The sequence below is a fragment of the Paralichthys olivaceus genome, chromosome 13, assembly GCF_024713975.1.
Source record: "Paralichthys olivaceus isolate ysfri-2021 chromosome 13, ASM2471397v2, whole genome shotgun sequence".
Classification (NCBI taxonomy): domain Eukaryota; kingdom Metazoa; phylum Chordata; class Actinopteri; order Pleuronectiformes; family Paralichthyidae; genus Paralichthys; species Paralichthys olivaceus.
In genome coordinates this window covers 19,632,855-19,650,861 of record NC_091105.1, presented here as the reverse complement: position 1 = coordinate 19,650,861, position 18,007 = coordinate 19,632,855, and the positions used below count along the sequence as shown (strand labels likewise).

Here is an 18,007-nt window from a genome sequence, read left to right as displayed (position 1 = left end):
TTGTTTGTTTAAACAATAAATTTGATTTGTTCAATTAATTCTTAATACATCTTGGTAGCTCCTCCACTTATATAATCATACTGTTTCCTCTGAAACATATATATTCTCCTTTATTTCACTTATTTTTTCTCAGTCTGAAGACGGATATGAATACTTCATTTTCTGTGCCTTTCAGTCTTATGGGCCATCCTGCCTGACTGTATATATTCTGTCGACATCATAGATTCTGTTCACACTGGATATATTGTTTACATTGTAAATACTCAGTTCACACTATAGACTCAGTTCACACTGTATGTATTGTTTGCATTGTATATATTGTCGTTTACACTGTATCTGCTCTATTTGCATTAGATATGTAATAGTTCATGTTGTATACAGGCTATTGTATTCACACTTTGCGTATTGTTTGCATGTTCTGTTTAATTTCTATTTTACTATCCTCTTTGCTGCGGCAAATTTCAAATTAGTGGACTAATAAACGATCATCTTATCTCATCTCATCTGATCATCATGAATATGAATGTCAGTGCTTTGAATGTTGTTTTATTTTCTCTTCTCCCACACAACATCCGGTCCTGACTCGCAGCTCTCCACAGTCTTGGTGTAAACACTCTCTCCAAGTGTCTGTGCGTTTCTCAGCCTTTGCTCCGTCAACTTAACTTTACGCGAACTCCTTTAGTGCGCTGCGACCAAAGGCTGCGACGCAGCGTGCGTGTGTGACCTCCGCAGCTAGTTTCGTGGACTTTTCTGCGACATGGAGCCTCCGGACTTCGAAGCCATGAACTTCACGGTGGAGCAGGTGCCGTCGTTGTACCCGCTGTGTGAGGAGTGGAGGGACGGCGCGGAGGGCGCCGTCTTCCACCTGGCGCACATCTTCCTCTTCCTCGGCTTCATGGGCGGCAGCGGCTTCTACGGGCTCCTCTACCTCTTCTCCTTCCTCACGCTGGGCTTCTTCTGCTCCTCTCTCTGGGCTTGGTCGGACTCGTGCACCACCGACTCGTTCCTCTGGACCTTCGCGCTGTTCGCCGTCAGCCTGGCGCAGGTGGTGCACGTCGCCTACCGGCTGCGGGGCGTCTCCTTCGAGCGGGACTTCCAGGAGCTGTACCAGTGCATGTTTCAAAAGCTGGGGGTGTCGCTCACACAGTTCGGGAAGATCGTGGCCTGCTGTGACGGAGACATCCACACCTTAGAGCCCAGCCACTGCTTCGCCATCGAGGGGAAAACCGCCATCGACAAGCTGTCGGTGCTGCTGTCTGGCAGGTGACTGCACGTGTCTCACACCTCCATGAGTTTATATCAGACAGATTGATTAAATGTCTTTAGCCAGAGTCACTTAAACACTTAAAAGTCCAACATAAAAACTGAAAACACTGATGTCATGAAGCCTTATTTGTAACACCCATCATGTAGGAAATGTTTGAGATAATACTGCTGATATCTTTAAAGCCATGTATGTTCCATAGACTGTATATAAAGAGGTATGTTCCCAATATGCACATTGTGCATATGCTGCACTTTGATTCCTCTACTGAGCTGGACATGCAAAAGAATGAACAAGTGGCACATTGCAACATAATTATACCTCATAGCATTGGTGGATCTAGGATTTGTATAGATCAGGGGCCACAAAGAGGGGGTAACTATATGTCTAACATCCATGCACAATTCTCTAAGGTGCACATGTAAGTCTTTCCTTGTTTACCGTTAGCTCTGTAGATTTGAGCTAAGCCACACATCATTGATAAATGTTGAAAATGCTCCTTGTTTAATCATATTGTGTTCTTCAAATAAGCTTGGGAAAGTTACACAGTTATTTAAACATTGTCTTGTTTATTGTTGTACTGTTGGTTACAAGACTACTGATAGGACAGGGGCACTTCAGGATCCAAAATCTGATTTCAGCTACAGCCAGTGCCCCCTGGGTCTGCCCCTGCATAATAGTATAATTCAATTTTAATTATAAATACATATATATCATAGCTCATTAGATGTTATACCTTTAGTGTGTCTGCTTTTGATATCATCACATTAAGAACATTGATAGGAGTGAAGATATGTCTTTCTATAATTTCTTACTCTCCCTTCATGTTTCTAATACCAGTCAGGAGCTGTGAAGTGGAGCCAAGGCTTCAGTGTCATCATGATCCGTGTTCAGGGCGTGTGGATGACTGCTGATGATTTGGATTTTGATGTGCAGCAATGCATGGGGTGCATGAATCTCACCTCATCAGAGTTGTTCAAATTTCCAACAGCTAACGTCTCGTGGGATAAGATGCAGAGAAAACAACTGGCATTTGACAGAAAGTGTTTGTTGGAGATGTTGAAGTTGAGATTTGTCAGGATTCAACACGGGACACAATGAAATGATGTACAAGGTGGAGTGTACTGTCTTTATATATACAATGTTCAGTATGCAGGGGAAATAAACTGTTTGTTCGGTGCTATGTTTTAAACAATAAATAAATCGAATAAAAATGACATTGATCACATATAAGTATGACAGTGTGTCAGGCTCATCATGGGTAAAAAATATACTCTTGGATTTTCTCTGAGATCATAAATGAGTGAGATAAAACCGTTTTAACGACATCCATTTTGTTGTCAACTTGTAAACAGCTCACATCTGAGCTGGTTTTAAAAACAGCAGTGTTCTTCAAAAAGTGGTCAAACCTAAAGGAGGTTTGTGTTGCTGCAGACGTCTGAGGATGGAGGTGTTAAAGGTTATATTGAACTCAACTCCTAATCACGCTGTTTGCATCAGATTTATGCTGTAAAAGAAAAAGGTCTTCTAGCCTGTTGCATGTTGAGCCACACTCTTATTCACAGCAGCTGTATTTCCATTTGTAGCCGTGTTTCCCGCTGGAAATTTAACATCAACTCTCCCTCCATCCTCCTACAGAGTCCGTGTGACAGTAAATGGAGAGTTTCTGCACTACATCTACCCGTTTCAATTCCTGGATTCTCCTGAGTGGGACTCTCTCAGACCAGCAGAGGAGGGGATCTTCCAGGTTCAGTTCAACTCATGATTTGCAAAAACACATTTCAGACAAAACCCTGTGTCAGTAGCTTCTATAAGCCTTTAACCCCAATTTGTTAATTCCACAAATCTTAATGTCCTCAACGAACTGCATGTTCTTTCTTTTTGTCATAGAGCTTTTGTAGCTCTGAAGCAGTTTGAGTGGTATGAAAAGCATTTGTGTAATGGCCAATATAATGGTTAGCTGATTTTATTAGTTTATATCGGACTGTCACAAATATCTGTGGATATGACGTTTGATATGTGCTGAGATAAAAACTTAAACTTAAGTTAGAAAAAGTTGGTCTTCACTAAACAAATGGACCAACTATATATATGTAGATATGGATAAAAAGAATATCAGCCAATATATATCGATAGAGTAAACATGGAAAGGTTTATATAATGTACATACTCAGCATTTTCTCTTTAATTTTATACATATCTATAACTTTTTTCTCGTGTCTACCTCATTCCGATGTGCCTGCTGATATAACAACTGAATTTTTCCCAGTGTGTGGATTAATAAAGTTTTATCTTATCTTAAATCAGCTCCACTTCACTGAGGCTCATTACTTCGTTGGTCAACAAGTGACTCTGATGGTTTCTAATCACTCACACTTAGAACTGATCTTTATAAAAACCTGCTGAATTCATATTATGTTCCTGGATAAACGGGGCGTCGCTTCTTCTGCAACAGTGACGATAAAACACTGTGTAAGGTCATAATATGCAGAAGTGTTCTGTCAGCAGGAGTGTGAGTGAGTGTGTTTGTCCCCGCTCATCTCTGTTAGTCTTCACACGAACTGAAAAACACATGTATTATTTATTATTCAGTGATGTCGGATCATGACTCAGGATCGTTCCGGTCACTTTAACCCTGATGTCCTGACTGTGCGAATCACCTCTCATCTTGTGTCTTATTATGGGATTTGATGGGAATAAGAAAAATATGGATGAAACACTTGCTTTATTCTTAAAATGCACTATTAGAGGGGACTCTTATTTAATTATTAGACCTATTTATGATTCTTCAGTGTCAGATGTCAATATTAAACTTGGACAATGTGTTTCATAAAGAGGTAAACGTGTGTAAAAGAAAACCCTGTGAGACAAAAGTTTCCTTTTTTTTCTTCTTCATGGGTCAAGTTGACATCAGCATGTCACAGATTTCTTGATTCGGTCTTCTGCTCCGAGCACACATTGTTCCCCCAAATCTGTCCACGTGAGAAGTGTTAAAGGCATTTCATGTACCCATAGAAATAACAGAGGGTGCAGGTTTAATATACAGCTGTTGAGTGATGGCAGCAGAATAATATAATAATAATATTATACAGTATATAATAATATAATCAGTAACATTAACTTTTGTATTTTTTGACGCCAGATGTTTCACACTTCAATTAGTATTTTAGCTTGTTACCCACTTATTCAACTAATAACAAATGTAGGAAACTGATTTTGACTAAAAGAATAAATCCAGGTACATCTGTAAGTGGATGAGGCGGTGCTCACAAACAGTGGTGGTGTTGCCTCTCGGCAGGCCTCCTGTTGTTTTGCCAATCAGAATCAGCCTTAAAGGGATAGTTCACCCAAAAATGAAGACTCACGCATTATCTACTCACCACTATGCCGATGGAGGGGAGGGTGATGTGAAAACACTACTGGAGTCTCAGAAGTAAACCTTGTAGCAGCTGAATCCAATAAAATTGAAGTAACTGGTTACCAAGACTTCAGGCGTATTAAACAACATTTGATATAATCCATTTCAGTCGGACAACAGAGGGGGTGCATAACAGAATGCTTATGCGCAAATAAATTCCAAAAAATTATGTTATGTTTAAAACTGGATTTCATCAAATCATATTTGATACAGACATTTATATCAGTAATAGACCATGCATGTGACATAATTTACAAATGAAACTGTCAAATAATGATAATCAAATATTGGTGATTATTATTATTAGTAGAAATAGTTCTGGTCAGTTTAATCAATAATCTGACTCATGATTAACTTATGAATGTCAATTCATTTCCCTAGACTTTTCCTTTTTTTCAATTTCATTTGACTCCTTATAGGGACAGCATACAGTAGTTTATTATAACTGATTGTCTTTTCTTAGCGTGAACACCAGTTTACATCCTTACAGCCTTGGCTCTCTGTTGAATGTTTTTCTCCCATAGGTGACCCTGCGTGCTGATAACCCCTGCCGCTACGTGGCGTGGAGGAGGAAGAAACTCTACCTGCTTTTTGCTAAGCATCGCTACATTGCCAAGATCTTCGCCCTCGTTGTGCGCAATGACATTGCAGAAAAGCTGTTCTCCCTTAATGATAAGGCTTTCAGCTCGTCTGGCCGCCGCTACGATCTCCGCTTACCAAGTTACTGTCACATGCCAGGGACCGAATTAGAACAGGCAGATGTCCTGCAAGTTCCAGTGCAGGGTGGGAGGATGGCCTGAACACAAACACACACTTGCACACACATACATACTCTGCTCTAGGCCTTAAACACTTGGAAGTGACTCACTGTGGGTAGGAATGTAATGTAAATATAGTGTTATTTAAGAAGGCCAAAGTGTGACTGTACCATTTAGGGAAAGTAGGTCTCAAATGCAGTTGTAACATATCTGCCTATGTTTTCAGATCTCAATATGCAGTAGTAGGTACAGTAGGTGGAGCTAGCAGATGTTTCACCAGTCATGTTGTATCCAGATAACCCTATAGATTTATTTGGAAAGGGTCATATGACTGACACTCCATATAAATCCTTAAGATGCATAATAGCTGCCTTGTTAACCTTTTTAAAAATATACCTAGGTATACTTTGGCCCAGGTTGTCCTACGTTTATTGTGTTTTGAACTACGTTCAAGCTTCAAATCACCAAGATATGTGGGACTTTGTTTGAAAGCTCTCATTCACCTTTTGAAACTATTCGATTTTAGTCTTAAAATTAACAGAAAAACCAAATCAGCCAAAACTTCAAGGTTTGCAATTTGTATCTTTTTTCATCCATATTGGTTTGTAATGCTACTAATGCTAATAACGGGTTTATCTCATAGACAAATGGTCAATGGTCTTTATTTAGATAGCGATTTTCTTGTCTAGATGACCACTCACACCAGACTTTATATAAAGATGGACGACTTGTCTCCATTTCCTCCCACTACTCAGAAATGATGCCACAATGTAAAATACAATATGAAGGCTGCCATCTCAGAGCATCATCACCATGTTGTCCATCTTTATAAACAGTCCGTGGTTTAGCTGGAGAAGAAGCACAGAAGCCAGAAAACCTTTCAGGAATTTGCACCCTGAGCGACTTAAAGAATGAGTGGAAGGCATAGTCCTCTTAATAGATTGTTCAGATCCACCATGAGGTCCTGTCGTTTGTCATGAAATATCTAGAAATGTAAAGAGAGGAAAAAACTCATATAATGGCTAAAATGTGGAACTTTTCCTGTGGCTTGGTGAATAATCTGCTCCCTCATTATTGTAGCTGAACCGAACTACAATCTCAATCTCAGAGTTAAATCTGTTTCATTCAGTCATATGTTTACTGATAAGACCAGCTGCTTTTGACTGTGTACTAGACAAGCATGTGTTCTGGTAGTAAATATCCTGTGTAGTTAGTTGCTACTTTAGAGGTTTAGACCCACTTGGCTTGACAGGGCAAACATTTCACAATCTAACAGAACAGAGAAAGTAGAAATTGTTACTTCTTCACTGACGGACATTTTGCTTTCCTATTCTCACATCATAGTCAAGCAGCCGTTTAAAGAAATTAAATGTGGAAGAGTTTGTGAAAATTGAGTTTGTGTGTATGGAAATAGTTTTAAACAAATGACACTAAAGATTGTGCTGTTCAACTAAGGTGAAATTAACCTAAAGCTGAATTGATGTTATTTATTTTAGTTAGTCATTTATAATTACTTTATACGTGTATAAAGTGAGATTAGAGGCTGTAGATGTCTTAACTGTATAAGATTCTGTGATGTGCAATATTGACAGATTGGATCAGTGACTATTGTTGTAAGATTGTTCAAATTAAGCTGTAAATAGGCTAATTGTGTCTATATTTTACTGTTAAAAATAAATTAACTAACTGGAAATTCATCAGATTTTTCTAGTTAACACAGACACACAGTGTAAATAATATAAAATAGAATGGCTACAATATGATGAAGTAAATTGAAATATACGGTAGTTTGCAGAATTATTAATTTAGTGTTTTCTTATCCTTTTACATCTCAGTCTATATCAGTATTTATCATCAGTGACTGTGAGATAATGGTAACTCATAAAAATAATATCGGTGTGATTGTGCCACATTCGAACATGTAACAAAAACAATCCATTCATTTGTAAGAACAAGCTCCACATTGCTGAAGATCTGTCTCAACCTCATTATTCATTTAATTCCATGTTCAAGGTTTTAGAATGTGTCAGTTGGCATCCTCTAGCGCCTGCTATCGTTAGCAATCATTCTTTGAGAAAAACACATCTGAATGTAACTTCTCCAGTTTAGTTGCATGTTTCCTTCTGGAATGACCTTTTTCATCGCTGTGATTTCATCCACAAACAACAAGTCACACTGCCTCGTCGTTTACTTCCCGAAAAAGAATCATCTTTTGTCTCTTTCGCTTGAAAATATAATTTATTCATTTTTTTGTTTTGTTTTGCTTATAAAGCAGAGAGACAATGGCCCCATTGGTTAATTGTCTCCACTGACACTGGGCTGGCCAAATCACTTCTCTTACAAGTCAAGCATGTTGACTTCCCAGTGGAGGAGTGAAATGCAGAGGAACTTGTTTCTACATTCTGTACCCGTATGTTTAAATGTCATTAAATAACTTAAAATGATACTTTGACTGCTAGCAGAGCTTCTTCTGTAACAGTTACTTGTATTTCTACTTGACGACGGAGATTGTGTGTTACTATACTGGTCCGCTATCACTGCTGCTCTTGTCCATGGCATTTACTACTCTGCTGTGTAGTTGTTTTGGGAAAGAGTACAGGAGGTGCTCAAATTTAAGTGGACTGCACGGTTGGTTTACCTCTGCGTCTCTGACTGATTCATCTGTGGGCTTACTATTTTATCTATTTAGTCTTATATTCTTTCTCTTAATTGTTGTCAGGAGAATTTCATGTGTTGCTGAACTACTTTTGTGTCTCTAAGAATTGTCTTGTGGGCCAGATTAATCTGTATATACAGCCAGGAGGCCTGGTGTTGTCTGCCCTTTCTTCTATTAAGAAACTGAATGCTTTTATGTGAGGTAGAATTGAAATTCTGAGACTAAAGTCAGAATTCTATAATTGTTTCTTTTCTTAAAAATAAATAACGTGGACCTAATCCAATTCTGAAATCACTGAATGCTCTAAGAAACATGTCACAATGTGTAACTTTTTAAATATTTACCAAATATCTGACAGTATTTAAAGAAGTATTATACTGTACCAGGTTTTATTGATTTATCATCTGTTAGTCACCTACTCAGACAACTTATCTACACAAGCTGGACTGAAAGAAAGGGGGCGGGGGTGATAGGTGTTATTCTGTGCTCTGTCTCCCCCTGTCGGAGCTGTGAGACACTGCAGGTGCACCGCTCTCGCCTTCTTGCCTATTTTAGTCTCCTCACTGAGGAATGTGCGACGCACACTGTGCAGCCCCGACGTGAGGGAGCAGCCGCAGCCACAGCACCGTCTCTGCCCCTTCTTCATCGGAACCAGCCCCTCATCCTCTGCCGTGCACAGCCCCGCTTCACCCACACCAGCCCGGGGAATCGGTGAGTGACGAGCCGCCATCTCCTCCCGGTACTTTTACTTTGAGAGAAAGTTGTAACTATACGAGTTAAATATCTACAGAGTACTCTGTAGGTCTATTTTTACACACACACACACACACACACACACACACACACACACACACACACACACACACCTGTTACAGTGGGAGCCATCCAACTGTGAACATTATTTTGTGAGCACATGTTTTCTCATGTTTATATTTCATGTGTAAGTTTATAGATGTATCCCAGGTTGTGTGTGTGTGTGTGTGTGTGTGTGTGTGTGTGTCAGGTTTATTTAGAAAGCTCAGTTAAAACAAGCAGAAGTGAGCAACGTGCTGTACAACTTAAAGAGATGTAGAAGAAAGAAGTACAGAAACAAAAAAGGTTAAGAAGTGAATAATGACAACATGAGGACAGTAAAATCTTCACTTCACTCTTCAACATGCCAATGGAAGGAAACTGTTTCAGAGATGAGGATGTGGGGATGGAAGAGGAGCAGAGGAGCTTAGATTTGTGATAGGGGTGTTAGGCCATGTAAAGCTTTAGAGATAGTTCACCCAAAAATGAAAATGCATTCATGCTCTACTCATCACCATGTCGATGGAGAGGTGGGTGAAGTGTTTGAGTCCAGGAAACACTTTTGGAGTTTCAGGGGTAAACAGCGTTGCAGCCAAATCCAATACAATTGAAGTGAATGGTGACCACTTCTTCAAACGTAAAACAATGTTTAATGTCAGGGCTCAGGGACATGACACCACAGGAACAGTACGTTTAAGTTTGAAGATAGGTCACCATTTACTTCAATTGTATTGGATTTGGCTGCAACACTGTTTAACTATCCCTTTAAAAAACAAATAAAAGACTCAACATTTCACTGTGAGCAAATCTCAGGAGGTGAGATGATGTCTCTCTTCCGGCTAATAACAACAGAAAAAAACAAAAACAGATCATCTCAGCTAACATAAATAATAAAGACAAGTGGAATACAGTAAAGTAGGGCAAAACACAACTAGCACAACAGAATTGTAACCGTCATGAAATGGTCACTTAACAAATTGTTTGCACTCTTTTGAAAATATTAATATTCATGTACTTTTTACATGTGTGCATACAAACTTCAGATTGCTGTTATTTAAATTGCTTCTCTTAATGCAGCCCTGACATAAAAGTGCAAGAACAACAATGTGAACAAGAAAGCATATTTATGGTGCCCAGCTAGTACACAGACATGCACACACACAGCATTGTGTAGGCAGCCCATTAAAGCATCAATACACTTAAAGCACATTGATAATTGTATCACTGTGTTCTGCACCATCTTAATTGAAGCTGCATCTGGAACCCGATATAAAAGAAATGTACCCAGCAGCTATTCTAAATTCACACAAATTTTGAGTGCAAGATTTGAGGGTAACCACCTTGGAATAATTAGCAACATTCCTAAAATCGGGACAACAGGAGAACTTCCATAAATGCACCGAAGATTAGCAACTAGCAGCTTAATTCTGTGGACCAACATTCATGTACATTGATATCTTGTTAATGAGATTGCTATGTCAACAGGACTAACTCGAATAAAATAGGCTAAATAAAGATTTACAGTCTGTGAAGACCAACCCCAAATAACTGAACATGTTGCTCCAGGTCCTGAATGTGTGAATAGGAAACTGTTTGCTGACATGTTTACCATGAATTTGATGAATGTTCAGCTTGTCCCCAAAAAACAGTGAACGTTTAAAGTTTAACAAGCCAAGTAAAACCTGTGAGTGTTGCAGGATAAAGATGATGCTGTTTTCTTTCAGACATCTAATCAGCCCTGAACCATTCGTCCAATCACATCTGCTCTAACCTTGCTCCAGTTTCTAAGGTGACCCCTGCTGAAGGATGTCCTCTCCCTCAGATCAACCCCTCCCCTTCTTCACCACTCTGCCCCCCTTCCCCTCGGCCACGCCAGGATTCGCCGCTGTGCCCAATGCTACCTCCTGCCAGGAGTGGGAGCAGGCCCACCACCTCCTCTTCCATCTGGGGAACCTGTCACTGCTGATGGGCCTGGTGATCCCGACCACCCTGGGCCTGCACATGATCCTGCTGCGCCTCCTGCTGATGACAGGTCAGTCCACAGCGCCCCCTTCCGAATGGCATTTCTGTGGTCACCACAGGGAAAACACCATCAAAAGCCACAGCAGATGTTTTTACTGTCAAAGCATCAGCCATTAATCACCACAAGCTCTTTGAGGAGCAGCTGAGCTCAGTTCACATTGAGAAGATCTGTATTTTTTTTTTTAAGAGCTTTTCTGTTCCGATCTGAGAGGGATCTCTACGGTACTGGGCCCTGTCCGACGCCCTAAAAGGCTCTGATAGGGGCAGATAGCGGAAGGAGAGATGGAAAAAAACACTTCAAACATGTTTATCTTCTCCTTGGAAGGAGAGTGGAGACAGGAAGCAGCAGGATTTATGGGAAACATGGTCATTTTGACAGTTCATTTATTTATATTAGCCTTTTCTGTCTCAGAGGGTTTTACAGAGGAAAAGAAACAGACACAGTCGAGAGGAAGAGTAATCTTACACAGCTGAAGGAGTTAAAGGTAGCTTGAAAACATTGTGGGTAAAATAGCAATTTAAAAGTTTTAAACAAAAAGATGAATAAATAAGTGCTGGGGAATTTTCCCTAAAACCTTTCATTCAAGTTTTATTAGTGTAGAGAAATATTAATTCACATTCATGAGGATTACACTTTAGAACTAGACATCCAATTAAATTTCCTGAACACTAAGTTCAGTTATGAATTCTAATGTGTAGCTGATCCATACTGATAGTGTAAATGACTCAAATCTAAAAAGTAATCATTGATTGTTTCATCAGTTATAGGCTATTAATGATGTTAGTGGTAAATCTGCTTCCACTGGTTTGAGCACAATCACAAACTTTGTAATTTATTTCTTTTGCCTGTGGGGTCTCAAGATAATTTTGAATTTATGTTCCTCGATGTGCTGCTTTTATTATATTGGCTACACTCGACTATTAATATGTGCACTTAATTGTGAAAAACACAGACACTGATTAATCATCAATCATGAACACGTTGTTATCTCAGGTCTCAATTATTATTATTAAAAAAATATTTCTCTTTCTATTGCTTTTATGAGACAAAGTCATTCTTATCTAAAAATAAATTAATATTTGTTTGTTTAACTTGGAAAGTTGCAAATAAGCAGTGCCTCCAGCAAAGATTTTATTTTAGATTACATTAACATTATTATTATTATTTGTATTATTACTACTATGAATGTCAGGTTTCTATGCTAAATTGGATTGTTTTCTTTTTGTTATCCATATTTTAGTTTTTCATATTGTCTGTGTAAATCTGAAATAAAGCAGACTGAGATAAATTAACTTTTGTTTGGTTTTAGATTTTGAATCTTTGAATTTTAGATATTCTTTTTGTTGTGTGTCTTTAACCGTGACAGGATGTGGGCTCTTCATTGCCTGGGCGACTCTGTATAGATGCAACCTGGATGTGATGGTTTGGAACGTGGTTTTTCTGGTGGTCAACTTCATGCATCTCTTCTACCTCCTGTACAAGCGAAGGCCAGTGAGTTCTACAGCAACACACTCTCCTTCACATTTCAACAGTCCCTTCACATTCAGGCCAGTCAGGTGGTTTTTTTTTCTTCCACCGAATTGAGATAGTGAAGCAGACATTGGGGAAACAGTGTGTTTATTTATGCAGAGGCTCCGAGTTGAGATTTTCTTGGCTGTCTCTGGCAGGAAGCAGCTCATCCTCCTGGGCTCACTCCTGCTTTATGGTAATAAGATGCAGGTTTGATCAAGTCCATGGGAGACTCCAGGGGATATAATATAAGTAAGGGGCCTCCAGCAAGCTGATAGAATCAGACCAGGACTTTTCATAATGACACAGTAGACCTGTCGTTCTCGGTCAGTAGCTCCTCTACTAACTCACTGACTGTAATTTCACATTAGCATCACTGCAGATAGCTTTAATGTCATTATATAATGAGTTACGTTTGTGTCTGCGCTCTTGTCAGATAAAGATCGACAGGGAGCTGCGGTCAGTCTACAAGCGCATGTTTGAGCCGCTCCATGTGAAGGAGGCTCTGTTTCAGAGGCTCACAGGACAGTTCTGCACCATCCAGACACTAAAGAAAGGCCAGGCCTACGCTGCCGAGGACAAGACGTCCGTGGACGAACGCCTCAGCATTCTCCTCAAAGGAAAGTATGTGCTGTTTGTTTGGCTGTAGGTGCAACTGTTGTTTATATGATGCTTCATGTGAGTCTGACTAATACTGCACTGTCTGTATGCAACACAAACCTAGCCTGGATTCTAAGTTGAAGTTTTTACTGGAATGGAGGTTCACATTGAAATTCTTTGTTGTTATTCATAATTCTTTATATTAATATTATGATTTAGTGCTGACATTTTAGAAGATAAAGAAATTAACATTAAAATGGTGTCAATGAAACATGCTAAAGATAGAGTTGATCCAGCTTCTCCATTGTGTGGAGCTATTTACTTGCTTTTGTCAGTTTCATCATAAACTGAAATTCTATAGTTATACAGCTTTTTGTTTTCTGCTTCACAAGCTTCCTGAACACAAATCAAATAAAGATATACTCTCTGACTTTGTTATTGTTCAGGCCCTGATGATTTCTAAACCATCAGCAGTAACAAGGAGTCAAAAAGAAAGGGAAAATTAAGACTGAGACTTTAAATTAACCATTCTATTATTTTCATTAATTTGGAAATATTGAATATAAGCACAAAGGCAAAGGCCCCTTACTAATTTAATTATTTTAAACCAATTTTGACATATATTATTTATATTTAATGATTTATAATATTTTACTTATAATATTTTGGCACATTACATAACTCTCAGTTTAATGTGGAACTGCAAAGAACCCCCCCTTTTTAAAATCACTTCAGAAGAGGTCACACTTATGTAAGATTGTAAGATCATAGTTTTGACTTGCCTGTTTCTCTGTGACAGGATGAAGGTGTCCTACAGAGGCCATTTCCTCCACAACATCTACACCAATGCATTCATTGATTCTCCAGAGTTCAGGTCCACTCAGATGCACAAAGGAGATAAGTTCCAGGTAATATGAAAACAGAAAAACAAATGAACAAACTCTATTTGTACTATGGTTGGTAAATTTCTTAAAAACTATTAAAAGAGCACAAAGATTTGACTGCCCTGTCATTCACACTGAGCTTTAATGACTCTGAGGTGAAATGAATGAAGTGTCAGAGCTTTAAATAACATCCTGCTGCTCCTTCTGATTCAGTGATAGAGCATATAATCCCAACATCTTGAAAAACAAAGGATGGTTGTGATTGATAAATTGGTTGATCGATTGATTGGCAGGTGACCATTATGGCAGAGGAGAACTGTAAGTTCTTGTGCTGGTCTCGAGAGAGGCTCACCTACTTCCTGGAGTCAGACACTTTCCTCAGTGAGGTGTTCCGCTACCTCATCGGCAAAGACATTACCAATAAACTGTACTCTCTGAATGACCCCACCCTCAGTGACAAGGTTGGTCAAGCTCTTCTTTCAGATTCTACCTTTATTACACACTGTATATTAGCTACAACTATTCTTATTGTGATGATGATGATGATGATGGTGTTGGATGGGACCCAGGCGGTGAAGAAGATGGACCGTCAGCCCAGCCTGTGCTCGCAGCTGTCTATGACGCAGATGAGGAACAGCATGGCGAGCGCCAACGACACCGATGATGTTCTGAACCAGATCCTACGAGGAGGATCTGCTGGATCGTCCATCCGTAAGTCACACGATCACCCAGCTGACTTGTTACTGTATGTGTAGAATCTCAAAGTGGTTCAGTGCTTCTACATTTTTGAAACAGATTTTTAACACTTGACAGCACCTATCTAAAACATCCACTTCTCCCTCTACCAGTATTTGTTGAACTCCAGTAACATCACTCAGTCACATTCTGCTAAACAGAGTGAAAGCATCACGTGTATTAAGAGGAGACACTCAAGCAAACCAAATGTTTGGATGTTTTTCTGCTCTGCACACAGGCTAAAAGCACCCGCAGTAGAGTGTTGCTCTTAAAATTACTCTGAGCCCAGAAGAGCTGCAGCATTTCTGTTCTGCATAAAGGTTCTTAGTGTTTTAATGGATCAGCTACAAGTGGTGATGGAGACACATTCACAGGCCATTTTCTGCTTTCATGATATCTGCTTGTACACTCATCTTCTGCTGAGGTCTGTTAGTGTATGGAACTCCTTCTCAAGTGTGAATCATTTATTGTCTTTTGTGACATTGGACCACTTCAATTGGCTGGTGAGCCAAGATCATGCATTTTTTTCTATCTTTAAGTGTAAATGTTTTTTCTAGAAAAATCTCCTGGTACCAAGGCCTCCAAGATGAACCCCATAGAAGAAGGCATGGAGGATGATGTTTTCAAAGAATCTGCTCCTTCTGAGTCTCATCGTATGCCCAGCACTTCCACTGAGGAAGTGTAGCCCGCAGGGGACGAATGGACACCATCACATTTATTACGTATTTATCAACCTAACACCCAGAGCCTGATTGAACACCAACACGGCTAAAGAAATGACAAAAAGACGTGTGCGGTCATGTAGAAATAGTTTCTTCATTTTGTAGTTTGTCCACCATAGAGTACTGACAAGTTTATTTTTATGATGTAAAATGTCCGCACAAATCTTGATCACAATTCTTTAAAAATCAAATATTTGAAAAGTAAATGTTTTTATGTAAACAAACAATGTTAGTATAACTAGTATTATCAGATATTTAAAAAAGCTGCATCAATTGATTCATTTGGCTCAATGATTGTGAAGATGGAGGACATGACATCTTGAAAATAGTAAAGCCGAAACAGCTGGATGGCCCCCTGGTGGCTGGCTGCAGTATAGGCCATTAATCCCACATCCTCCATGTTAGAAGATGCCAGCCTAAAAAATCAAAGTACACATGAAATGATGATTTTCCAGAAGATGGTTTCTCATACCTTCTTTTGTAATTAGTTATTAGATGCTATAAAAAGTGGGTGTGACCTCATGATTGAGAGCTTATTGGTCGTGGCTCTACTCCTTGATCACAGAGCACGGACTCTGGCTCCAGACTACATCACCAGTGCAAGATGGCAGCATCTGTGTTCTAGATATAATGGCTTCATTTTTGTTCAGTGGGAGGAAGTGGAGACGTGTCTTCCATCTCTATGTACAGTCATTGATTTGATCACAGCCAAGGAAACGGCTATAAAACAGATCTGACATATCTTACAGAGTTCTTATGGTGAAGAGCTGATCCATCAGACACATGTTTTGATCTTCATGAAGTCAGTCAAGTTATCATTCTCCTTTTAGCTTTGGTTCAGTCTTCACCGACACCTGAGAACCCTGTCAGACTTTTAGTTGCCAAATGCTCCACATTATTAACAAGCTAGTTGCCACCTCTGTGTTTCTGCTGGTTGATACTGAGAGAGGAAAACCTGGTGCAGATCACGTAGGGGTCCACGTGATCAGTTTGAGTGTTAATGCTTGCTTGTACAATATACAAAGACTCCATAATGTTTAATTAAGACTTAAAGACCCGGAACCTACCGCTCTCTGAGCACAAATATCGGAATATTTGTAATATTATTTTCAGATGGACCACCAGAACACTGATAGGGAGGAGTGGATTTAGTGAATGAGACCATAATCATATTATTCTATGGGAGAAGTTGCCCCTGTTGGCTCTCCTTGGTATTGTACTTTTAAGCTCTTCTGCATCAGCTTAATTTTTCATGGCTGGACGCTGCATCCACTTTTTATATACAATCAATGATTTCTCCTCTATATTCATAGCAGATTCAACTTCTTTCCACCACAACACAGCATGGTTTTGGAAGAGCCCCCCCCCCCATTGCAGCCATTCACCACTGCATAAATTCTTATCACGATTCATTATGAATGAGAAGGGCTGCAGTTTTCATGCAGGTGGGCATGCAACACAAAACTCAAACAGGGAGCTAAAGTTGCTAAAAATCTCACAAGAGATATTCTTTATGCCGGCAGCGGAGGTGGTCACAGAACCACTATCTATCCACCTCATAGATGTCTGTGTAAAAGGTGGCATGGCAGCACTTATGATGTTGTGATACAAATTACGCCATTGACTCTGGAACGCCATCTTGCTTCTGAAATGGCACACTCCATATTGGGATCATTTGTTGGATATTATAATGAGTGACTCCTTTCAAATGACTTTCTTTTGATTTATTGATTATAGAAAATGTATAGTCCCACATTTCAATTAGTGTCACATGTCTGAATCAGTTGGGTTCTAATAATGACATCTTAGTATTTTTAAGTGATATATAAGTTGTAAAGTGACAGTACGCTAGAGCTCTGTGATCCTCAAAACAGAACAAGAGCAATTCCTTCTGGAGAACCTTCTGGAGAACATCTCCTCTCTCTGTGGGATAGGTACATATATGGAAATACATTTTGTATGTAATTTTAGTTTTATAAACACAAGCATAAATCTCAACATTCATAAGAGAGCTTTTGATAGTGAGGATTTTCTTGAGAAATGATTTTATCTGTGTGTTGTATATTCTTGTTTAAATGTTTGTACAAGAAACCAGTGCACTGTGTGTGTTCAATAAACATTTGGTGTGAAACTGAGTTGTGAGAAGGTATTCCAGTATCTTCTGGGGTATATTGCCCCCCTGTGGTCACAATATGTGCTTGTCTCATCATAGTAGTCAGTGAAATTGTATAAACCGATGATTCAAACATCCATTGTCAGGACAACTATCTTAAATCTCTTTTTCAGTTTGGAAGAATTGGAATTGATACAAAACTGAAACTTAAAATGAACAAATTCATTCATTTATTTTCTGATGAGTAAAACAATATAACCACAACATGTCTGTTGTTTGGAATGTTAGATGATAGAGGTGGAACACTCATACAGACAGAGTAGTGTGCACCACTTTTAGGAATTAGGATACTACACAAAACATATTGGGATTCAATTCTTGAATTGTCCTTGTGCACTTTGCATCATATCCACACAGGAACATATTCCAAAATAGCACCTTTAGGAAACATGTCTTCATGACATCTCTACCCAAAAGAAAGGCTGAGGATGCAAATGACAAACCTGTGACGTGCAAAACCAAACTATTAGCAA

At 39.2% G+C, this 18,007-nt stretch overlaps 1 protein-coding gene across 1 annotated transcript; it reads left to right on the top strand.

Moving 5' to 3' along the window:
- Window positions 1–614: 614 nt before the first annotated feature.
- popdc1 (popeye domain cAMP effector 1) lies at window positions 615–15,471 on the top strand. Its single transcript, XM_069537625.1, has 11 exons — window positions 615–1,263; window positions 2,903–3,011; window positions 5,207–5,481; window positions 8,652–8,807; window positions 10,694–10,920; window positions 12,278–12,402; window positions 12,857–13,044; window positions 13,820–13,928; window positions 14,198–14,365; window positions 14,474–14,615; window positions 15,197–15,471. Exons 1-11 carry the CDS (start codon window positions 758–760, stop codon window positions 15,322–15,324), a joined length of 2,133 nt encoding a protein of 710 aa, XP_069393726.1. The 5' UTR covers window positions 615–757; the 3' UTR covers window positions 15,325–15,471.
- Window positions 15,472–18,007: the final 2,536 nt, after the last annotated feature.